General features: G+C 38.5%; 1 protein-coding gene across 1 annotated transcript in view; it reads right to left on the bottom strand.

Annotated features, from left to right (window-relative positions):
• Positions 1 to 25,598, bottom strand: part of CAPN13 (calpain 13) — a 110,355-nt gene that overhangs the window by 77,287 nt on the left and 7,470 nt on the right. The window contains exon 3 of the mRNA XM_027850363.1: positions 22,262 to 22,498. Within this exon, the coding sequence (XP_027706164.1) occupies positions 22,262 to 22,498 (237 nt within the window). The remainder of the gene's footprint in view (positions 1 to 22,261; positions 22,499 to 25,598) is intronic.

Below are 25,598 nucleotides of genomic sequence, written 5' to 3'. Positions count from 1 at the left end.
GACTGGGACAAATGTCCCAATTTTCTTAAAAAGGGAAGAGAATGGAACTTAAACTCTATAAATCAGGGAGCTTGATTGTTATTCCAAGCAAAATTTTAGTCTGCATTATTAAAGAGAAGATTGTTGACCATCTAGAAAGGGCAATGGTGATCACAATCACGCTAAACTAACTCTACCTCCTTCTTTGGCAGGATTACGAGACTGTTAGAATAGGAGCATGCTATAAATATGTTTTACCAAGGTTTTAGCAAAGTGTTTGGTAGCCTTTCATGCTATTCTTTGGTGAAGAGATGTCAGCTTAGATAATAATACTAGAATTCAAAACAGATTAAATGCTGAGATAGAAAGTGAAGTCATTAATGGTTGCATGCCATACTCCTAGGAGGTTTCTAACAGACTGGTACTGTTTAACATTTTTATCAGTAACTCAGATAAAGGCTTAGGCAGCATCCTTAGCATATTTTTAGGTAATGTAATCTTGGGACAGATAAATAACTCACTGTATTCTAGGGGTAGCATCCAATAAATCTTGACAAGCTAGAACATTTGGTTGAATATTATGAGATGAAATTTAACAGTGATAAACACACAGTTATACATTTGAATTCCAAAACATCAATCTCACAATTACAAGATAGCAGGGGTTTGGCTATAAAATAATTTTCCTTGAGAAGATCTAGAGGTTTCAATGGACTTCAACTTCATGTGAATCAACAATGTGACATGGCAGACAAAAATGTTATAATGAATTTGGGCTGTGTTAAGAGAAGTATTCATTGATGTTGTTGTTTAGACCTTCCGTGGCGTCCAACTCTTTGTGACCCCATGGACTCTCCATGGGGTTTTCTTAGCAAAGATACTGGAATGGTTTGCCATTTCCTTCTCTAGTAGACCACCTTTTGTCAGAACTCTCTATTGTGATCTACCTAGCCTAGGTAACCCTTCATGACATAGCTCATAGTTCATTGAGCTATGCAAGCCCCTCTGCCATGACAAGGCAGTGGTCCAGGAAGGGAAGAGAGGTATATCTTCTGTGAACAAGGAAAATGATAGTCTTATTGTGCTTCACCCTGGTCAGACCCCATTAATGATGTTGTATTCAGTTCTGAGCACTACATTTTAGGAAAGACATGACACACGTGGAAATGCCCAGAGAAAGGAGGCCACTTTCAAGAAAGGCTTTGAGATCCATGTCATATAATCAGCTGCAGGAACTAGGGATGTTTAGTTTGGAAAAGATTAGATTCAGAAGTACCTGTCTTCAATATTGGGGAGACTTGTCACTTGAAAGAGGGATTAGACTTGATCTGCTTGGCCCCAGAGGGCAGAACTGGGAGCATTGGGTAGAAGGTACAAAAATACAAATTCAGGCCTGAGATCAGGAGGAAGAAATTGCTGAATAATAAGAGTTATCCTGAAGTAAATGGGATGCCGTGAGAGGTAGTAGGTTCCCTCTCATTGCAGTTCTCCAAATGGTAGTTGACCAACTACATATTGAGTATGTAGAGAAGATTCTTGTAGGTATGAGTTAGACCAGATGGCCACTGAGGTCCCCTCTAGTTCTGATATTCCATGATTCTATGAAATACATGTGAAGGTCATGTCTATTCAAGTTAATTTAATTTAATAGACACTTATTAAGAACTTCCTATCTGCAAGGTGCTGTGCTAGGCACTGGAGATGGCAAGATAAAAATCCAAGTCTTCTTTGCCATCACAGAACTTATATTCCAATGAGGGATACATGTACAATAAGAGGGTTTATAAAAATTAAAACAAAGTGATTTTTAAAAATGGAAGAGAGAGACAATGCTGGCAACTATGGGCATCAGGAAAAGTCTCCTGCAAGAGATGGCATCTTAGTGGTGCTTGGAAGGAAGCCAGGAGGTCCCACAAAAAGGAAATGAGAAGAGAATGCACTCTAGACCTGAATGACTACTTGGGCAATGACATGGAGACTTCAATAGAATGTCATGCACAATGAACAGCTGGTGGGCCACTTTACCTAGAACAGAGAATATGTGAAGGAGAGTTGTAAGTGGGAGTCAGATTGTGGAAGGATTTAAATGACTGGTGTATTTTATTCCTGTAGGCAATAGGCAATCATTAAATGAGTGAAATTTGAAAGAGTGAAGGGTTTGGAGAGAAAGCTGATGAGTTCCGTTTTGGAAATGTTGAGTTTAAAATAACTATGGGACATCTAGATCGAGATGTTCAAGGAGCAGTTGGAGATGCATGTGTGTGTGTGTGTATTTTACAAACACTCTTGTGTACATGTATTTCTTGTTGGAATGTAAATACTTTAAGGGCAGATTTGATTGCCCTTTTCCTGGTATTGAATTTTATCCTGGTATGCTCAGTGCTTAGTATAGTACTTACATATTAGTGTAAGTGCTTAATAAACACTTGTTAAATTGAATTGATTTGAATAGACATGACCTTCAGATGTATTTCATAGACCCTTGGAATGTCAGAGCCAGAGGGAACATATATGTGTGTGTGTATGTATGTATGTATGTATATATGTGTATATACATCTATGTGTGTATATATTACACATCTATCTATATCTATCTATTTGTCTATCATCTACTTATCTATCTGAGAATCATCTGCATAGAGTGGCTAATTGAACCCATGAAAGTTTATGAGATCATTGAACAAAATAACATAAAGCAAGCAAGGAGGGGCAGGATTTTAAGTACCTGGGATATACGCAAAAGAAACATAATTATTTCTTCTCATCCTTGTCTTTTTATTTAGTCCCCAACTTTTTATCCTCTTCTCTGACTCCTACTTTCCTTTACTTCTTTCTCTGTTGACTTGATCTAGACTTATTTCTTCCTTTCCACCCTCCCTATCATCAGGAACCATGTAGTTACCATGACCATTCAGTCATAGGTTTTCTGGGACAGTCTTGATTTTCAATATTTTGCTCTGTTTGCCAATTATCAAAATAATCTCGAGTCAGACCAGATGTCCCAATTTTCACTTTGGAAAATATGCTCACGATTCTCATGATCGCCCTCAAGAGAGCAGAGGAGGGAGTACTGAGACAAAGAAAATCTTAGATTCATGTACATGTAGTTTTTGCTTTTGCCAGCCTTATTCATCTTACAGCAGACCATAACAGCTGACATTTGTAGAGCATGTTTAGGTTTGTGAATCAGGTTAAGTTTGTTTAGGTTTCTGTACATTATCTCATTTGAACCATACAGCATTGAACTACTCCACTATTGCTTCTAATTCTGTCCCAGGCAATACAAAGCTAATGCTCCTTTCCTAAGGTAAGCCTATGAATACATGAAAAGTGTCCCTCAAGCTAAACATAGGAGCAAAAGGTTCAAGGATTTAGAGCTGGAAAGGACATTAAAGGTCATTGAGTCCAACTCTTTCTCCCCCCACCCCCATTTTACAGATGAGGACACTGAGGCTCAAAAAAATTAAGTGACTTGTCCCATTAGATTGTGAACTCCTTCAGAGCAAGGACTCTATTTTGCCTCTGTTTGTATCCTCGGTGCTTAGCACAGTGATGGGTACATAGCAGACAGATAGGTGATATGGTAAGTAGAGCTCCGGGCCTAGAGTCAAGAAGCCCTGAGTTCAAATCCAGCCTCAGAAACTTCCTAGCTATGTGACCCTGGACAAGTCACTTACCCCTGTTTGCCTCATTTTCTTTCCCTATAAAATGAGCTAGAGAATGAAATGGCAAACCACTCTAGTTACTTTGCCAAGAAATTCCCAAATGAGGTCACAAAAAGTCAGATATGACTGAAAAGACTCAACAACAACAACAAAAGCACTTCAATAAATGTTTATTGACTGACTTACCCAAGATCACACAGATAGTAAGTGGGATTCAAATCCAGGTGCTCTGACTCTAAATTCTATGCCCTTCCTACTGTACCATATTGCCTCCCTAATTAGGTAGATGCTACTCTTCATAGCCCAGGTGTTTCTTTATTCAAAGTCCAGTGCATTTTTCTGTACACCACAGAGGACGGAACAGGATTGGCCTGTTCAATTCCACACTGATCAGGTGGAGCGTCACATCTAGCTATGGGTCTAGTTGGAGAGTGGTCACAGGAAGGCCTTGGCCCCAGGTGACAGAGGGAGCAGTAGCAGAGATGAAGATTAGGCCAGACAAAGGGAAAACCCTCCTGCTATTTAGAGCTGCCCAGCAGTGGAATGGGTGATGTGGGTTTGCATTCCTTAGAAATGTTCTAAGGCTGCAAGCCCTCTTGGACACGTTCTCAAGAGTACTTTCTTCAGCTACTTGTTGGTCTTTGAGGTTCCTTCCAACTCTGAGATTCCATAATTCTATGACCTTTATTTGTCTCTTCTGCTGGTCCCCTGGCTGGGCTGGAAATCAACCACAATTCCGTTTTACTCTGTGAGTGTGATAGGAGAAGCCAGGGATTAGAAGAGTAAAAGAGGATATCACTCTTCAAGAAATTTTTCTTTTCTTGTTTTTTTTCCTAGCATTTTTGACAGCTATATGATCAATACTTCAAAAGATCTTTTTGTTTTTTTCTGATCATTCATTTCTCTAGTGACCTCTTTTCTGATTCCATTTATATCAGGAATGTCAAGATTAATATGATTCAGGTCAGTATGTCTATTCCTGGGACAGTGGAAAAAGATCTCACTTTTACAGTGCCAAGAGCTAAGTAAACTTTTATGGAGCCTAAAAACTATGTGAATTTTAGCATCCTCTATCTCCTTTCCTGTCTCTCTGCCACTGTCACTGCAGATGCCAAAGAGTGATACCCAGGACAAAGGACTGTTTTATGTAATTTTTATTTTATTTTAATATTTAATTTAATTTAATATTTATGTTTAATAATATTTTATTATGTCATATTTTATTTCATGAGTTTCTACAGCAAAGAATTGATTACCCAGTGGCAAGGCTACTGGACATGTTCATCTCAGGTGATGAGTCTTTCTTTACTTAACCTGTCTGGTCTTCAGAATCTGATATTACAATCATTCCAGAAACCTTTTTTAACTTGGGAGAACCTGCTGGAGCTTATGCTCAGCAAGCATGGCCTTTGAGAGCTCATGGATACTGCAATGCCATGATAGGCATCAGAGGAGGACTTTATGGGGCATCACTATTGGGGATAGACATTTTAAATCATTTTTAAAAATCCAGCCTCAGGCATTAGCTCTGTGACCCTAAGCAAGTCACTTAACCCTGTTTGCTTTAGTTACTCATCTGTAAAATGAGCTGGAGAAGGAAACAGCAAACTACTCCAGTATCTTTGCCAAGAAAATCCCAAATGGGGTCATGAGGAGTCAGACACGATTGATATGACTGAACAACAACAAATACTATCTACTAATCCACATTGCTTTTCCAAAATAAACTTCTCATATTGAACAAATCCTGAGTCCCTGGAATCTATCACTATTTCTGGGTTACTTCCTACAGGTGATTAAGGGTAACGGCTTATGCCTATGTCCTTCTCTAAGGTGAATGGAGATCTTCAAATCTCTCCTCTCTTTACCCTACCTCACAAGCTAATATTATATTAATTAGAGGCAGATCAGTGGTGCAGTGGATAGAGTGCTGGGTCTGGAGTCAGGGAGACAGGAGTTCAAATCTAGCCTCAGACACTTACTAGCTGTGTGACACTAGGCAAGTCATTTAAACACTCTCTACCTCAGTTTCCCCAATTATAAAATGGGGATATTAGTAGCACCTTCTTCCCAGCATTGTTATGAGGATCAAATAAAATAATATTTGTTAAGTGCTTAGCACATAGCAGGCTCTTAATAAATGCTTGTTCCCTTCCCCAACCCCTCAAAAAAAAGTTTTGACTTCCCAAAGCTGAGTTTCCTGGAATTCACTCTCTACCAGGGGAAGCTGCCCTTAGTAGCTTCCCTGTGGATCAGTCTTACCCCACATGGTACCTGCTATTTTCTATTGGAATAACTTTGCATAACTTGGTAATTATTCCTGTATAATTTTTTTCTCATGTTGATGAAAAATTCCCCTGAGAGGTAGACTGAAAAACAGAAATGACTTCATTTGCTGAGCCACCAACAAAGCTGGGAGTCACAATCTTATAAAACCTGTCAACCCCTAGGAAACAACTCTTTGTTTTCCAGGCAGGCAGAGAGAAACAAAGGAAACCCTATGTAAACAGACAGTCCCCAGTGCCCAAGAGCAATCATCTCATTAAGACCTGCTGTTGGCTTTTATAACTCTCTCTCCAAGCAAATGTCTGACACTTGACAGCCTGGCCCAAGAGAGAGTCTAAACTTCAAGTCAGACACTCCCTGTTCTTGAGGCTGACAACTTCTTATAGCCCTGGGAACCTGTAATGTGTCAGGTGCTAGCTAACTTATGTACGTAAAAATCCAGGGCTCAAAGATGCCCGAGGAAGTGATCAAGTCCACCCCATTGCATATGGGTATGACAGACACCCAATCCATCTTTGTATCCCCAGTGCCTTGGCACATGAGAAGTGCTCAATAAATGCTTACTGATTGATTGAATTACCCATACCAGAGACCAGGGAACAAATTCAAATTCCGTCTTAGAAACTTTGCTAACTGGATAAATCACTTAATCTCCTTGAACCTCAGTATTACTTTCTATAAAATAGGGATAATAATCAGAACCATTAGAAGTACTGTGGCAAGGTGGATAGAGAACCTTCCTTGGAGTCACAAGACCTGTGTTCAAATTCCATCTCTGATACATGTTAGCTATGTGATTCTGGGCAAATGATTTAACCTGCCAATGCCCCGAGGTAATTCTGTAAGGATACAAGTTTCAGACCAGTTACCAGTTTTCATTGGTAGAGGGCCACAGTTCCCATACTAGTAAAATCATAGGTCTTGCATTCTATTTCCCCTTTCCCCTCCATAAAAAAATCAGAGTTAAACTAGAGCATGGTAACCAAGTATTTACCCTAAGGTGCCAAATTTAGGGGATGTTGGCATCAGTTTTGGTCAAAAGAGAATTTATTAAGTACAAACCAAGTGTCAACACAGTATTAAGCACTTCGGGTATAACAGAAAGGCAGAAACAGTTTCTGTCTTCAAAGACCTCATAATCTATTGGATCTTACAGTAAGTTAACAGCACAAAAACAGTAGAGCTTTGCACAGTTAGCAAAATTAATTAATCAAACTAGGAAGCTATCATATGCCACTTCCCCTTCTGACCCAGACCCATCCTATGCTTCTTTACTCCATTCAGGTTTGCCCTAGGTATAATTTATGGTGTTTGCCTGCCCCAGGCTCAAACATTCTTAGTTACGGCTCTGATAAAAATGTTGTCTCTATTAATGTTAATAATAACAACTAGAACAATAATGACAATAATTCCACACAACATTGTTATACATTGCCTGTAATTACGATTAATAACAATATAAATGATAACAAAACTGCCTATCTCACAGAAGTGTGTGGGCATCAAATGAGATGATGTATGTAAAATGCTTTGTAAACTATAAGGTGCCATATAAATGTGAACCATTATTTTAAAATATCTCTACAGCTATGTGTAGCAAAGAGGAAAATGGTAGGTTCTTTTTTTGTTGAATAAATGGGAAACTTAGGTTTCTCCAAGTTTAATGAGTTACCTAATACCTTATATTTGTTTATTATTTTATATTCATACATGTTTGAATGAATGATTTTTTTAACTTATTAAAAATATGTATCAGGCAATGTGCTAAGCACCAGGCATAGAAAAACAAAAAGAGAGACAGCCTGTGTTCTCACAGCCCTTACATTCTACTAGGGGAAGATAACACAAACAGGGGAAGAGTGAGCAGAGAAGGGAGTGTTTCTCTGGGGAGTCACAGGGATGAAATAATGATGTACAAGGCAACAAATTGATGTGGGCTTTTAAGAAAGCTAATGCTAATGTTAATTTGATTATCATACCCAGAACAAAAGGTGGAAGGCAGAGAGGTGGCATCATGCAGATAGATGACAAAATGGTCTGGTGATGATATGTGAAGTTAAAGCAGGGTATTTGGCCAGCTGGATGTTGTAGTCTAAGGGGGCTAGTTTGAATTCACTCATTTGAACTCACTAATCAAGAAGGTTTGGCCCCAGGTCAGCAAAGAAATTCAAGAGAGTAGTGGATTAACCGAAGGGATTAAGTGAAAGGATTCTGGAAATACAAGCCTGGTATAGAGGGGTGCTATCATCAGTAGGCAGATGGAGAGATTGGTTGGGTGGTTTGGGAAGCCATAACTGATTTCAGCACAAATTCACTTGATTCCTTGAAGCTTGCAAAATTAGTATGTGTACATAATATAAAAAAAATAGTTCTACATGTACCTGTATCTATATACATATGTAGATATAGATATCTTCAGGGTCAAAGGAAGTAGACCTTTAGGGATAGTCTTGCAGGGGAAGAATGAAGGATTATGGGAGGGGTAAAATAGTAGAATTCAGGGAAGCCCACTGATGTCTCCCACCAGGCCTTTTGTAGCTTGGTCTCTCAAGAAGGGAAGATTAACTAGTGGAAGCTAGGGACAGGGTTACAGAACCACGGGAGAGGCGGGGGCAGCTCCTTGAGCCGGGGGGCACAGGCTTGGGCAGGGCTGGGCTCAACAGCACAGCTGAAGGCTTATCTGATAGTTGTAGAAGCCACAGACTGCATAAGTTTGGCATCCTCTTGTCCGTCCCTGTGGATTGCCATCACTAGTTGACCTACTAACTAGTAGATGGTAAGCAGACCAAGACTGAAGAAACTGAGTGGAGAAGTAAGAGCAAAAAGGGAAGAAGGCTAAGGACTGTGCTTCGGAAAATAACCATATTCTTGAGTGTGTGTGTGTGTGTGTGTGTGTGTGTGTGTGAAAGAGAGAAAGAGAAAGAGAGAGAGAGAGAGGGTCTAGAAATCATATATATATATATATACACACATATATGTATATATGTGTTTATATACTCTCACACACATAGTAGGTACTAAGTAAATGCTTATTGACTTACTGACCCCCACAAAATTGAATTTCATTTGACATGGTTTCCAATGCCTTTATCATCTTGACTGTTCTCCTTTGGACATGGTCTAACTTGTCAGTTTTATTCCTAAAATATAGTGTTCAGGACTTAACATAATACTCCAGACAAAATGTATCAATCTTATTCTTATTAACAACAACAATAATAGGAATTATTTATATAGCTAGAGGGGGGTCAGTCTGAAAACAAGCGTAGGCCCTGTATAGGCAGTGGGGATTATGTTGGTTTGGGCTCTTGATTTTACATTTTTTATTTGGGAAAATGTGACTCCCAATCCAGCTCTTTTCCCACTGTACCACATTGCCTTCTACTATCTCCATTTTAGTAGTATCCCATTCCAAATGGCATTACCAGCCTTTGAATATCTTTGGTTCTAAAGTGTCCAGATTTAAAGCAGGGCTGTGCTAAACATTGGCAACCTGATGCCTGTGATGAAGTTACATGTCAAGATAACATTGCCAAGGGGCAGCTAGGTGGTGCAGTGGGTAGAGCACTAGCCCTGTAGTCAGGAGGACCTGGGTTCAAATACTACCTGAGATGCTTACTAGCTGTGTGACCCTGGAGAAGTCACTGAACCCCGATTGCCTCAAAAAAAAAAAAGATTACATTGACATATATTCTATAGCTAGGTTTAAACCAGGAGTGTAGGATTAGTACTTCATAAAGGAAAGCTATAATGAATCAAACCATGTGAATGATACACATAATGTCAGTAGATGTTGAAAAGATTTTTGATAAAATCCAACACTCAATTCTACCCAACACTCTAGAAATCATAGGAATAAATGGATCTTTCTTTAACATAGTAAACAGCATTTATCTAAACCCAAGATCAAATACTAAAAAAAAGTTAGAGGATTTTACGATAAAACCAAGGGTAAAGCAAAGATGCCCATTATTACCACTATTATTTAATATAGTCCTAGAAATGCTTTAAACAGTAATACAAGAGAAAGAACTTGAGGAAATAAGTATAGGCAAAGAAGAAACAAAACTAGAACTTATTGAAGATGCTGTGATGATGTGCTTTAGAACACTAGAGAGTCAACTAAGAAATTAATTGAAATATTTAAAACTTCAGCAAAGTTATAGGCTATAAGATTAATCCATACAGAGGATTAAGATTTCTACGTGTAAGTAACAAAACACAGCAGAAAGAACTAGAAAGAGAAATTTCATTCCAAGTAACTATAAAAGCTATAAATATTTGGGAATGAAGCTACTAAAATTCACCTAAAGATTATTTGAATCTAACTACAAAACGTTGTTAAAAATAAAGACAGACCTAAAGGATTGGAGAAATGTTAATTACTAATGCATTGGTCAAGCTAATATAGTGAAAATGATTATGCTACCTAAATTAATTAACTTATTTAGTGTTGTACCAATCACACTCCCCAAAAGAATATTTTATAGGCCTAGAAAAAATAATAATGAAATTCATATGAACAAAAGGTCAAGAATTTCAAGGGTAATAATTAAAAAGTAGGAAGGAAAATCTGTCAATACCAGCTGTCAGACTATATTAGAAGGCAGTAATAATGAAAACAATTTGATACTGCTAAGAGAGAGAGAGAGGGAGAGAGAGAGACAGAGACAGAGAGAGACAGAGACAGAGAATGTAGTGGAAGAGATTAGGTGCATGAAATATAGAAGCAAACAAACACAACCTAGTGTTTGTTGTACCCAAAGTCCCCAGTTACTGGGGGAAGGACTTGCTATTTGACAAAAATTTTTGAAGAAACTGTACAGTTTCTACTTTTTATTTAAGGTGTTTTATTGGAGGGGGGGGAGTAACCCTTCTTTTTCTATTACTCAAAATTCTTTTGTCAGTTTAACTCCATGGTGGCAGCTGACTGGTCCTTTGGATAGACTGTGACCTCCCAGAAACTCTTCACAACTTTGGAACCATTTTCCTGATTTTGTTATCAAGAACCAGAAATCCTGCCTTTGTTTAATTGGTCTATTTTCTTTTCCTCTTTGAACTAATCTAATGTCTCAAGGTTAGTTGTTGCTATTTAATGAAAATTGTTACCTTTATTGCTAGTTTTGATCACTTAAAAGTTGACTATTAAGAAGATAGTGTCAATGAAACATTTATATAAATATGTTTACCTAGAAGAGAACAAGAAAGTTCAGAAAGGGACACTGACAAACAGACCTCTGTTTTTAAGTTTTATTGATCTCATTTATTTTCTTTTTTATAGCGCAGTCATTTCTAGATATATTTTCCATCCCCTTCTTCCTTCTCATCCCCCCCAACAAAGCCAAGTTGTGAGAGAAAAGGAAGAAACAGCAATTATGTATGAAACCTTATGCTTTCATATATTCATAGATTTAGAGCTAGAATGAACCTTAGACGTCATCTAGTCTAAACCCTTCATTTGACAAAGGAGGAAACTGAGGCACAGAAAGGTAAAATACTCTAAGTCACAGAGATGGGAATTACAAAGCAGTATTTGAAATAAGGTACTGACTGGGACTCTAAGTTCATTATTCCAAGTTCAGCCTTCATTATACCACAACGCAATACCTCCTGTCCATAGAGCCAGGTATGTTGGTACACCTGGTGGAGCATTATTTCATTGTTTCAGTCAGGTCCAACTCTTCATGATCCCATTTGGGATTTTCTTGACAGAAATACTGGAGTGGTTGGCCATTTCCTTCTCTAGCTCATTTTATAGATGAGAAAACTAGGGCAAACTGGGTTAAGTGACTTGCCCAGGGTCACATACCTAATAAGTGTCTGAGGCCAGATTTGAATTAAAAAAGATGAGTCTTCCTGATTCCCAGCCCAGTGTTCTATCCCTGTGCCACCTAGCTGCTCTCATAGGAATGGCCAATTCAAATGTTCCCCCAGAGTTTGCCAGACACACCTGGCCCAAGTTCTATGCACACCTACGCATTCTACTTCTACTTCCCTGTAGTCCTTTGTCTGTCTACCAAGAGGAAAGAGGTACATTTCATTGGTTATTCCCAAGGACCATGACTGGTTCTTGAAATAGAGATCAGCTTTCTTTCAGAGATCTATCTGTTCATTTATATTGTGGTAGGCATTACGTATATTATTTCTGTGGCCATGCTTATTTTGCCCTGCATTTGTTCCTACCAATCTTTCCATGTTTCTCTGCTTGCCTTGCAATTTAAATTTCTTATGGCACAGTAATATCCCATTACATCCATATGCCATAACTTGTTCAGCCATTTACTAATCAATGGACACATATTTTCTTTATAATTCTTTGATGCTATGAATATTTCAACCTCTATTAGTCACCCTCTCCCCTTTTTTCCACCTCCTAGGGATTGCTGGGTCAAAAGTCATGAACAGTTTAATTACTTTCTGTGCATAATAGTTTTCCAAAATGGTTAGAACAATTCACTTTTCTATCAATGGTGTATTAGTCACATCATCCAACAATGATTATCATCTTTATTGATTTGTGGGATGTGAACTGAAACCTCAGAGCTGATTTATTTTGCATTTATGTTATTATATTCCACAACAACCCTTAAACAAACAAAATTGTGCTCACCTAATCTCACCTAAAATGTTCCTGATGTTTTCCTATTGGATTTCACCTGTGAAATCTTTTCTCAGTGGCCAACAATGGTCACCTAGAATATATAATGCATTTTTTCTATATCTGTTAGCTTATTCCAAATAAAAACATTTAGTATATAAAAGTCATAATCCTAATAAAAGAGCAATTACTTTCATTTCTCATGGCTAAGACAAAGATACTTTTTGTACTTAATGTTTTTTAAGAGACATTTCATGTTTTGACTATATTTTGGGGCCTTTTTCTAGGAGTTTCCATTATTATAATCTAGAATCTAAAAGTTCAACTTGGTTTTTTTTTATGTTAAGATCACAAACAAGGTAATTTTGGTTTATTTTAGTCATTAAGTGAGGATCTGAGGAGCAAAAGGTAACTTCAGATGGAGGCTAGCCACCTATTTGGGTCTCCTAATTTGTCATGCTGACCCTAATCATTATGATCTAAATCTAAGCTTCTTCCTTATCCAAATTCTTTATCCAAAATCCAAGTTTATTATAGTTTTGGTATAGGTAGCTCTTCATGGTGTAAAAGCAGTCTTGTGGTTAATGGTAGATTTGGATAGTTTTTTTTTAATATGGAGGCAAATCTCTGTTATTTATTAAGCAAAAAACAACAACAACAACAAAGATCATCTATTGAACAATCTTTTTGTTCTTTGCAAATCAGAGGAACCACAAAAAGCATGTGACAAGATGCATCTCTCCAACCAGTTGGCATCTAACATCACTTGGGCTGAGTACAGCTTAAGTGAGAGGCCTAACCCTCATACAGCTCATCCATTTTATAAACAAAATAGAAGTGGGTAAGGTTTTATTTCTGGCATGTAAAAGTTAGTTTACAATATACATAATTTTTTCAGATGATTGACACATTTACAAGGTAGACTGAGAATTTAAGTACTGTACACCAAAGTCTATAAAGTATAAACCCTTGAGAAAATAGGATTAGAAATGAAAATGGTTTGCCAAATGATGCTTGCTATACAACAGACGGAACACCCTGCAACATGTCCAGAGTTTCACACTATGGTTGATGTTCCAAACTCTCCTGCTATGTGGTATGTAAGGCCTTCAGAAAAAATTCAAGAACTAGTCAAGTCTAACTTCCTATAATGTATTACCTTCTTATCCTTCCCTCCATTGATTGACCAAATCATACTTTGTTTTTACCTTACATGGTAAAATTTATATTAGAATTAGTGGGCTGGTCAATAACAGTAGATGATAAAAAAAATTACACGCATATTTTTAAAAACCGGCATCCCAAATACATCTAAAACATTAAAAATAATGTTTTCATATAGGTATTGATGGTTGATGGCTCTGATTCTCTGTACTTCCACTCATTGCTTCTGGTTCTGCCTTGTGAGACCAACCAGAGCAATTCTAATTCCTTTTCCATATGAAAGGCTTTTAGATGCTGAAAGACACTCATAACATTGCGATAAGTGCATGGAGTTCCAGAACACCACCAGGCCTGCTCAGTGAAATCTGCAGTAACTATAAAGAAATCAGTCTAATCAACCATACAAGAAAGAGAAAGTGAATAAAAATATATATTTCACAAAATATGATATGGACCAGGGTGCAAAAGCCATTGAGTTAACCAACCATCACAATTATCTTAGACAGATTTTGCAGATGGACAATAATCCATGGAAGACTTCATAGAGCATCTGACAATTAAACTGAGTCTTGAAGAACACTTTTTAAGATACTGATGCCCATTTTATCTGTTTCGGAGCATTCATGTCCTAGATTTCCCATATATTAATTAATTTCCAAACATTGGACCACCCCAGAATGTAGGATCTAAACTCTGCATTGGCCTGACAATCCCATTATAACTTCTGTCTTGGTAACCCAGTCCACAACTGACAAGGCCACGTTTGCTCCTGAAAGGATTAATTGACAATATCTACCATATTCCTGCCCAATGATTATGGAGGGCTAAGGATTGTTGAACTTCCTCATGCTTCCCAGTAAGCCAACTCCCCCAAACACAGTAATGGAAGGCTGCAGCCTTGATTTGTTGATTTCTTTACTTTCTGTAACTGTAATTGAAACTTCGGGAGAAGGTCCTGGTGACGAGAGTATTCTTAAATAATTATGAAAGACTGAAATCAGTCTGGATGTAATTTAGGAAATTGCTTTGTATTTTCAATAATCTCGAATTTTGCTATTAGCAGCTAACTCTTTAAGACCGATAGTCTCCTTGTGGTGCTGGGTACAGATCACCGATCATCATGCTCTCAGGAGGATAAGAACTATAAGCAGCCCATAGAGCAATGTGAAGAAGACAGCAAGGTGTAAGCAGGTTGTTCCATATTGCTTACTATGACTTATCTACAGAAGTGATGGAAGAACTATGATTCTCTTTTCACTGGTGTCTGCTAAGTCTGATAGTACCATTCATACATTTTCCCTTTTTACTCTTTCCAGTGGAGAATAGTTCTTATTTGTAATTATTTATAAAACATTTAAAAAAAAACAAATGACGTAAGAAACATTATTGAGGACATTTATTCCTGGAAAACAAGGTCTGAATCATATAACAAGAGTGAGAAAGAGCAGATAGGCTGAGGGTTTCATTGGTATCCCAAAACATTCAAAGAAGTTGAGGAAATTCTCCAGTAATTTGGGTGGGACTTTCATGAGGTATTGGCAGAACATGTAGAAATGAATTGCAAGGATGAGAAGGTATGTTTGGGAAGTGACCGGCTTTATCAGTGGGAGTGCTTACATCTATCTATAAGATCATTGGCCCATTTTAGCATGGAGGTTTACATAAAGGAAAGGAAACCAAGGGTGGTGACAGCAGAAATGAATGAAGCTAGAAGGCTGGAGGGAGGAGATTAGACAAAGGGAAAATCAATAGGACATATTGACTAGCTAGGGATAGGAGGTGAGGGAGAAGGGAGAGTCATGGATGGCTTGTCCATGGGCTGAAAGAGATACCACTATTTTAACTGTAATGCCTCTCCTAGTCATTGTAGCAATTAGGATACAAAAGAGAGTTCTATGGATCCATGGAGTGAGTAATTAATGCATAGCTCAGCTTTTCTTAGCTCTGGTAAGTTCCTTTCTTGGAGTTCCATTTCCTCATATTTAAAATGCGGCTACCATGGACTGTGATTGTATGTAGATAATATAGATAATTACGGATATCTTTCCAGATATGAGGCTCCATGTAAATCTGTGTTTTCATTACTCTGAACAAGTCAATAGGGATGAAGAATAGGATTAACAGTTGATGTCCTGGACTTGTACTGGTCTGTTAAAGGGCTGCAAAACTTGGGAATCTGAAAACTGGAACTAAGAAATTCTATGAGCTTCTGGACAGATGAGTCTTGTTTTTCATGGTCTGTTGCCAGAGCAGAGAACTTAGACCTCCTTGCTTAATAGTTCCTGTGAACTTATATCCTGGATTTCATATCTACTTAGCAAACAAAGGTCAACCCAACATAAAAACCAGAGTATAGGTGCGTGTGAAAATGAAGCCAGACACCTAAAAGCTAAAGGGAAGGACCAGCTTACACATAACTTGATATATTTACTCACATGGCTGAAAGGTTATTGTTACAAGATTTTTTTGTATTTCTTCATTCATGTGTACTTTCAAGCCATGGTGGAAAAGAGTTCTGAACTTGGAGTCACTTGGAGTTTCAGGTTGCTTGTCTATAAAATGAAGTTAAAAAACTTGTATTACCTATCTCACAGGATTGTTGTGAGCATATGGAATTGTTTGAACATAAAGCATTACATACACAGGAGTTATTATTCGGTTAAACAAATTCAGCTCAGTAGCACAGTGTCTGGCATAGTAGGTGCCTAATAAGTGCTTTGTAATTTATTGATTCATAGAATTTGCACACCAATAGGAAAATTGATGTGTAATCAGCTGACAAGGACATTGTATTTTCTGAATTTAGATGACCTCTGGGAGGCCAATTTCTAATTCTCTTGTCTTCTCCTTACATTGTGTTATGAAAGGAGGAGGTAGCCTTGCTCACGGCTGCAGGTATCTATGGTCCCCACCCAAAAGCATGGTATAGTAGAAAAAGTACTGACTATAAAGTCCAGGGTCATAGATTCAAATATTGCTTCTGACAGTTCACTATCTGAACTCAAACTAGTCACTTAATCCACCTGGCTCCCAGTCTCCTCATCTGAATTGAGGGCAATTACACTAGATGACCTCTGTCCTCTCTTCCAGCATTAGAACTTTGATTTTATTATCCAGCTATTCATTAGGAATGAGATAAGTGCATGTCGATAAGGATTAAGACTCAGAGTACCCGGATGGTGTAGAGTTATCTACTAAACACAATAGTATATTTGTCAAAGCCTTTATCTAACTCATCCATCCTGCTCTATCTTTGTTTTTTTTTTTCCTTCTTCTTAGAATCCTGGAATCCCAGAGTTGGAAAGTAGCTTAGTGATGATCTCATTTAGCTTCTGCCTTATATAAGAATCCCCTCTACCATATTCCCAAGAAGCTGTCATTCAGTTTCTGATTAAACATTTCCAGTGATGGGGACCTGAAGAGGCAACCCGTGCCATTCCCGAGATACCACCAATTGTTAGGAAATGTTCCTCTGTGTAGCCCTGAAACAAGCCTTCTTAAAAATAAGGAAGAACATTCTTCTTCATTATAGAAAACAAACTGAATTGGAATGATTGTTGTGGGAGACTGGGGGTGGGTGGGAGCTGAGTGCTTTTATTATGTGAAGGGTGTCTCCTGAGTGTGTTTAATCCCCCTCCGTCTTAGTTTGAGGCTGGTATGAAGCAGAGTCTGAGCTCAGCCTAGCCTCAGTCCACTAAGAAGCAGCAGCTCATGCTTTACTTTGGGATGGCTAAGTGGTGCAGTGGATGGAGTGCTTGAACCTCGAATCAGGAAGACCTAAGTTCAAATCCAGTATCAGATGTTTCCTAGTTGTGTGATCCTGGACAAGTTACTTACCTTCTGTCAGTCTCAGTTTCCTCAATGGTAAAATGGGTATAATAATAGCACTTACCTCCTAGGTAAGTTGTTATGAGGATCATATGAGACAATATTTGTAGAATGCTATATAATGTTGTTGTCATTATTATTATTACTACCCTTCACATACTTTCTCTTGAAGGCTCAGCTCATAATACTGTTTCCTACGGAAAGCCTTTCCCATCCCCCCTAGTTCTTAGTACTGTTGCCTCCTTAAATTACCATGTGGATATTTATCTGTTTACAATTTTATGCCCCTAGATACCCCTCATGTGGAGGTGACTGGATAGCCTGATTGTGAGAGCTATGATGACATGTAATAAAAGAGCCTTGGAGAGACTTTGAGAATGAGCACATGCTGTAATTGGTTCCAGACTGGTCATCACTGGTTCTTTGATTGGCTGTGAAGGCATTCAAAAGGACACTAATAACCTCTGCCTCCCCCTTGGTGGGATCCCTCGGTGTCTGTCTGCTCTTGATTTTATGCCTTTGCTCATGGCATCCAGTGAGAGATAATGCTGTTAGTGAAGAGGCCATGAGTCCTCTCCCCCTGAGGTCAACATAAGGTCCCATGAAAACGGGCCTCTGTCTTTTGCCTTTCCATTTTCTATTTTATGTGAAGGATATTAATTTGGAGGTCCTGACTCTGTGAGTTTCAAAATATCAAGAGAATGAGTCCCTGGGAATCTGAGCACTGGGGCTTCCTAGCTTCCCAATGTCCCAGAATCCCAGCACACAGGAATTCAGAAGTTGGGTTTATGTAGCATTTTGCAGCCCAGCGATGATGTTTTACGAATACTTTATGGAGGACTCAACAGATAGCAATATTATAGTTGTATATGTACTTGGCAGGACCAAGTCTATTAAGAAACTGCTAAATCTGAGCCCATATTCTGCAGGTAGTATAGGAGACAGTGGCCTTCAAATTATTGTGGGGAAAGTGTTTATACTTTTGTTATTGCTATTTATTATATTGGTTATTGCTCTATTATTTATTATATTGTTTATTGTTCTATTATTTATTATATTGATTATTGTTCTATTATTTATTATATTGATTATTGTTCTATCTTCAAAGTAAACATCCCTTTTTAAAAGCTAATTGACATTAAGTGGTTAAATGGAACTGGCATTAGCCACTCCTTGGAAGCTAACAGTAAGAGGAGCAAAGTCAGTGGAGGCTTAAGCCAATTGCATTAGAGAAGAGATTTTCCACCCCTAGAGTACCCCTAGAACCTGGAAGGGGAGAGATAGGGGGCTGGCTCTGAGGTGGTGGGTCAGGGCATGCTCATCATAAAGCAAGTACTTTGAGGGAGGGGCTATCTTAAGCTGCATTTGTGTTCCTACAACCTAGAACATTGGCTCGCCCATAACATTTAGGGGCCTAACACATAGTAAACACTTAATGAATGCTTGTTGATTTGACTTGCTGAAAAGGAGGTTAATGAATATCTTTTTTGGATTAGATTTTATTGGTGATCAATTAACCTTTTCATGTTGATCTTTTGATGATAGACACATAATCCATTCCTGGACAGCATAGTATAGTGGAAAGATGGCTGATCCCGGAGTCAGCAGAAACCTGTATTAAAATCCCACCTTGGACAGTATGACCAGGAATAAGTCAACTTAGCTTGATTTTCCACATCTATATAATGGAGACAGTAATATCTGTATATCTAACAGGGTGGTTGTGGAACTTAAATGAGACAATATACTTTACAAATCTCAAAACACTACATGAATCTCTGTTATTTTTATTACTACTGTATCGAGTACCAGTGAAGGAGGACCTTCCAAGGCCTATGCTCCATAGGGTCTCAGGGTCATCTACAAGCCATTAGGAAGCATTCCAGTAGGAATTTAGTAGAGGCTATAGGGATCTTGGCCAGAATCTGAAAAAGTGCAGACTCTGGAAACAAAGGACCTGGGTTTAATCTTACCTCTAGCACTTAGTATCTGTGTGACCTTGGACAAGTGTCTTAACCTCTCTTGGCTTTAGCTTCTTCATCTATGAAATTAGGGGGTTAGACTAGATGGTATCTAGCATCCATTCCATTCCTATTTTTTTATTTTTTTGGAGACAATCGAGGTTAAATGACTTGCCCAGGTTCACACTGTTAGTAAGGTTCCAAAGACAGATTTGAACTCAAGTCATTCTGACTCCAGGGCTGGTGCTCTATCTACTACACCACCTAGCTACCCTTTATAGTCTTTTTTTTTTTAATCAATCAGGGTTAAGTGACTTGCCCAGGGTCACACAGGTAGTAAACATCTCTAAACCTGTGATCCTAAACATGGGAAATCCAGAGGTGATCCAGCTTCGGAGGAATGAGAAGGTAAGAAGATAAGTTTATATTCAACCTGTGAGATATTGGCAAGATATCACAGTGGAATAGCTCAGATCCCTGTGGTGATTAGGGGAAAGAGAACTAGAGACTTGGGGTCAAATACCAGATCTGGCACTAACTAGCCATGTGACCTTGGCCAAGTCCTTTCTTCTCTCCCATCCTCAGTTTGCTTATCTGTAAAGAGGAGGGATTGTATACTCTCAAAGATCCCCTTTAACTTTCTGTTGCAATGACTGTAGCAAAAACAAGCAATCAAATTTGAAATCAAAGTACGGGGTGTCACAAAAGAGAAGATTGTGTAGAGTAATGCCTGTACTGTAATGGAAGAGTCACCTCTTATATAAAGCCTGTGCATTTTCTCAGTAGTGAGGCTAGGAGCTATTAGGAGATGGTTCAAGGTATGTACTTCTGTGAAATAGCAAGTGTCACCCGACACTTTTTAAAAGGACAAATACAAGCATGTCAGAGACTCCAAAAAGGATTCCAACTGCTGGGCAAGGAACAGAAGAAGCTCATGGCTGAAGAGGAGAAATGGGAATAGCTTTCTTTGATGTCTAGCCTGCCTTCAGCTTGGGTCCTTGATTGGATTCAATAGAAAACTTTGGTCTTGCATCATCAATTTCTTCACCCACCACATGGAGAGTACATTTCAGGGCTATTCCAAGGCTTACTTGAGTACTGAGTGACTCTATAACCCTCCCAAAATAAAAAATGTTATAAACTCTTCAATGCTATAAATACAATCTTGCCTCTCTGGCTCAGCACCTCTGTGAGAGAAGAGGGAAAAAAATATGAGTTCTAAAATAGTCTTGAGGTCTGAAAATAACAAGGAAAAATATAGCTATATAGCTATATTTATATATCTATACACATATATGTGTATATATATGTGAAAATATATGTACATGCATCATATATGTATGTATATATATGAGAGAGAAAGTCCCAAAGTCTTAGTATAATTTAAAGTTTTAATAATTAAAACTTTGTTAAGACTATTGGAACACCATATGTATGTATGTGTGTGTATATATACATACATACATACATACATATACATATACACACACCCTTCTCCATATCAAATGGAAATGTTCTCAGTGTTAGCTTTTCCTCTAGGAGGCAGATCCATGGAAGTCTTTGTTGTGGATTTATTGTTAATGTATTAAACTAAGCCACAAAATTAAAAAAAAAATTGTATCCAATTTTAGCAAGCCCAAAGACACAGCCACATGGCAAAATTGGAGGTGATCCCCATCATTCATGATGTGCCTTCAAATAGAAAAGACCTAGCTCTCTGGATAAAAGAGTGAAGGGGGCTGGTTGTTTCAGATCTTTGACTTGAAAGTTCAATTCTTCCCCTCCCCCACTCAGGAGAGAGAAAACTGTGCTTTGATTATAGGGTACCTAGTTTGGTTTTGTATGTAACTCAGGTTGCCCATCGACTTCGACAAATCTCTCTCTCACTAGAGAACAGTACTACCAATTTTATAACCCCTCCTAAATCCCTCAAGAGAGTCAGTCAACAAACTACTATGTACTAAATTCTGCGTGGGGCCATCTTGGGCCTAGGAAAACAATGTTTCTAGCTATATAATCTCAGAATTTGAAGAGACTTTCTGAACATTATGGTATAACAGAAAGAACCCTAGATTTGGAGTCAGAAAACCGAGGTGTGAAATTTAACTTTGGGATGACCTGTATGACTTTGGTCAAGTCACTTAACCTCTCTTTGTCTCAATTTTCCCAAATGTCAAAGAGAAGGACTTTTTGAAAAATTAGATTAGTCCTCTTTCAGTTCTAAATCCATGATTCTATGGTATAAGAGGAATCACTACTATTACATACCTGACAACTAGTCTTTTAGCCTTCACTTAAAGGCCTACACCAACAAATCCCCGGATTTGTTCTGTGAAGTTTAGATTCAGGCAGAGGACCACACTAGAGGACCTAGAGGGCCACATGTGGCCTCAAGGCTGTAGGGTCCCCACCCCTGGCCTACACTGAGAGGAAACCTAGTACCTTTAAAGGTATCCCATTCTCCTTTTGGACAGGTGTGGTGATTGGGAAGCTTTTCTATATATCCAGCCTGAATTTGTCTTATTGTAACTTCTACTCACCATTACTAGTTCTGCACACCAGGGTTTAACAGAATAAGTCTAATATCTTTTCCATGGGAAGACCCTTAAGATCCTTGAAGTCAATTATTATATTCCCCCAAATCTTTTCCTCTGTAGGCTGAATACCCCCAGTTCCTTCAACTCATCCTCATTAACATGAACTCAAAACTCTTCACTATTCTCTTCACCCTTCTTTGTGCTTTCCTGTTTAATCTTCTTATCAAAATGACTCAAACTCACCTTTGGTCTCCTCCACTCAGGGTTTCGAATAGCTTTTTCATTCATGAGTATCTGCCCTATGGCACTGTCATTGGCCGGGAACATGGCATCTTCAAAAAGCCTGCCTCTCCTTAAACAGTGATTCCTCAAGGAGGTAAAGTCCTGGTTTTTGAATTGTACGATGCTCTCTGTGGTGTTGGAATATCTTGGCATCATCTGGTTATAGAACATGGCTTCTCCAAAGAATAACCCCTTTCTCTGGTAAGAAAGAAAGAATTCTGGTAAGAATAAGTCACCTATTCTTTCATGGTCACTTCTGGCTTATTCCATGTATATGAAAATGTTCATACAGCACTGTCCTCAACATGCAAAGAGGACATTGTTTACCCAGTCATCAAAGTGGGTCCTTTGGGGCATTGAGATACTTTTGCAAGATAATCCAAATCCCTGTATTCTTTTGCCCACAGATGCCACATTCTCTCAATTTGAGCTTCCTTCTTTTCTCTTCCTCTATTCTCTCAACCAAGGGAATACTAGCTTTGGATGAATGACTGGATTCAGAGTTTCCCACAGAGAAACAGAACTCTGACCCTAAAGGCAAGTGGCTCTCATCAGCTGAACTGACCAGTTTCAACAGAGAAACGTCCATTCAATCAGTCATGCTACAAACATTTATTAGGCACCTACTTTCGTCAAAGCATGATGCTAGACACCGTATAAACAATGATGAATAAGATATGGTTCCTACCTTCAGGGAAATTATGATTTAAGGTATGTGTATTGATCATTGTAATACAAAATATAAGAAGTGAATAAAAAGATTGTGAATAAAGTTCCTGAAGAGTTGGGGTGGGGGGAGGGGACAAATCACTTTGTTTTGAGAGCAATCAGGAAAGAATTCCTAGGGGAGACTGTAATTTGTGCTGCTTAGGTCTTAAAGGTTAGGTAAGATTTCAATAGATATACGGGGATAGGATAGGGAAGGAATATAGGTATGGAGAATGATATGAGCCAAGGCATGGAGGAAAGTAGTTCAGTTTTGGGAAGCGTAGACTACATTAGTCTGCAAAGGTAGGTTGTCTTGAAATTGTGGAGGACTTTGAAGGGAAGACTAAGGAATTTGGATTTTATCTGGTAAACAATGGAAAGGCATTAAAGAATTCTAAATGTGGTCAGAACTGTGATGTAGGAAAATTAATCTAATAGTGTTGAACAAGATTGGAGGAAAGAGATTCAGGAAGGCCAGTTAGGAGATGATTTCATTAGATAAATGACAGGCTGAACTAGGGTGATGGTCTTGGGAGTAGAAAGGAGGGAAAGGTGGCACAGATATTATAGAGGTCAACTCTACAGGAGTGTGCAGTGTATAGGAGAAAAGGAGGTCACAACATTCTTTAGCAGCTGCTACTTTCTGGTGTTATAGAGAGTAGAAAAGACAGAGACAAACCCTTCTGTCAGGAATACCAGTGAGAAAGGCAGAACAGAGGAGAGCTTTGCTCTGTTGTTCAGAAATGCATTCCATTTGTACCTATCCAGTTTCAGTTTTGCTATCTTTCTGTACCACACAGAGAGCTGTCAGAGAACATCCTAGCTCCTCATTCTCTTAGGATGGCTTCTGAAAGATTTCAGCAAACACACTTTAATCATGCAACAAGAGAAGCCAGTGCATGTTTTTCCCTTTGTCTTTTATTTTTACTTTCCCTGTTTGTGTAAGACAAAAAAAAAAAAAAAAAAGTGAAGAGTGTGTGACCAGGGCCTGTGGAAGACAAATATCAGAGATCATTGCCTCAAGGAAAGGCCTTAAAAAGAAGGTGTGCATACTATTCCATACTGAATTCTTAAAAGCCACTGTCGATTTGCAGCGGCTTTATTTATGTCCCAGGGCGTGGCATGGTGGTGTGGAAAGAGGGCTAGAGCTGGAGTCAAAAACATATAAGTTTAAATCCCATCTCTGATACTTTGTTGTCTTTGTGACCCTGTTTAAGTCACTTAACATTGCTGAACCCCAGTTTCTTCTCTATAAAATGGCGATAATGATATAGGCACTACTTTATAACCTTGTTAAAAGGCTCAGTAATTTATGGAAAGCAATTTGCAAACTTCTAAGTACTCAAAGGAGTATGGCCTAGATAGTGGCTATAGAGTTGTCCTTAGAACCAGACCAGTTCAAACCAGTTAAAACTCATCAAAACCAGTTTAGATCAGTTCAAACTGGTTCAGATGGAGTGACCTGTTTAAACTGGTTTAAACTAATTTAGACGCTGTGAACCAGTTTAGAGACAGGTTTAAACTGATGGTTTAGACTGGTCTGAACTGGTCTTGACTGGTTTAAACAGATTCTTATGGTTTAGATGGGTTTGAACTGGTTTAGACTTATTTGAACTGGTTTAAACCAGTCCTGACTGGTTTTGACTGGTTTGAATCTATTTTTACTGGTTTGAACTGGTCTTAACTGGTTATAGCTGATTTTTTTTATTGATAAATTTATTTATTTTTAGTTTTCAACATTTACTTCCACAAGATTTGAGTTCCATATTTTCACCTCATCTCGCCCCTCCACCCACCCCAAGATGGCATGCATTCTGAATACCCCTTGCCCTAGTCTGCCTTCCCTTTTGTCTCTCCCCCCCTTCTCTTATCCCCTTCTCCTTCTATTTTCCTGTAGGACAGGATAGATTTCTGTACCCCATTTCCTGTATTTCTTATTTCCCAGTTGCATGTGAAAACATTGTTTTTTAAACATGTGTTTTTAAAACTTTGGGTTCCAAATTTTCTCCCTTCGTCCCTCCCCACCCACCCTCATTGAAAACGCAAGCAACTCGATATAGGTTATACATGTGCAGTTATGCAAAACACTTCCATAGTAGACATGCTGTAAAAAACTAACTCTGTTTCCCTTAATCCTTTCCTGCCCCCCCATTTATTCTATTCTTTCTTTTGACCCTGTCCCTCCTCAGAAGCATTTGCTTCTGATTACCCCCTTTCCCAATCTGTCCTCCTCTCTATCATCCCCCTACTCTCTTGTCCCCTTCCCCCCATTTTCCTGTGGGGTAAGACAGATTTCCATACCCAATTGAATGTGTATGTTATTCCCTCCTTAAATCAAATCCTCTGAGAATAACTCATTCCCTCTCATCTTTCCCTGTTTCCCCTCTACTGTAAGAGCCTTTTCTTTTCTGTTTTTTTTGTGAGATAATTTACCCCATTCTACCTCTCCCTTTCTCCTTCTAATAGTATAATCCTCTCACCCCTTAATTTTATTCTCCAGATATGACTCCTTCATCTTCAACTCACCCTGTGCCCTCTATCTATCTATCTATCTATCTATCTATCTATCTATCTATCTATCTATCTATCT

This window comes from Vombatus ursinus, unplaced genomic scaffold (genome assembly GCF_900497805.2).
Source record: "Vombatus ursinus unplaced genomic scaffold, bare-nosed wombat genome assembly UNPS02009062.1, whole genome shotgun sequence".
NCBI lineage: Eukaryota > Metazoa > Chordata > Mammalia > Diprotodontia > Vombatidae > Vombatus > Vombatus ursinus.
This window is presented reverse-complemented; position numbering and strand designations above follow the sequence as displayed.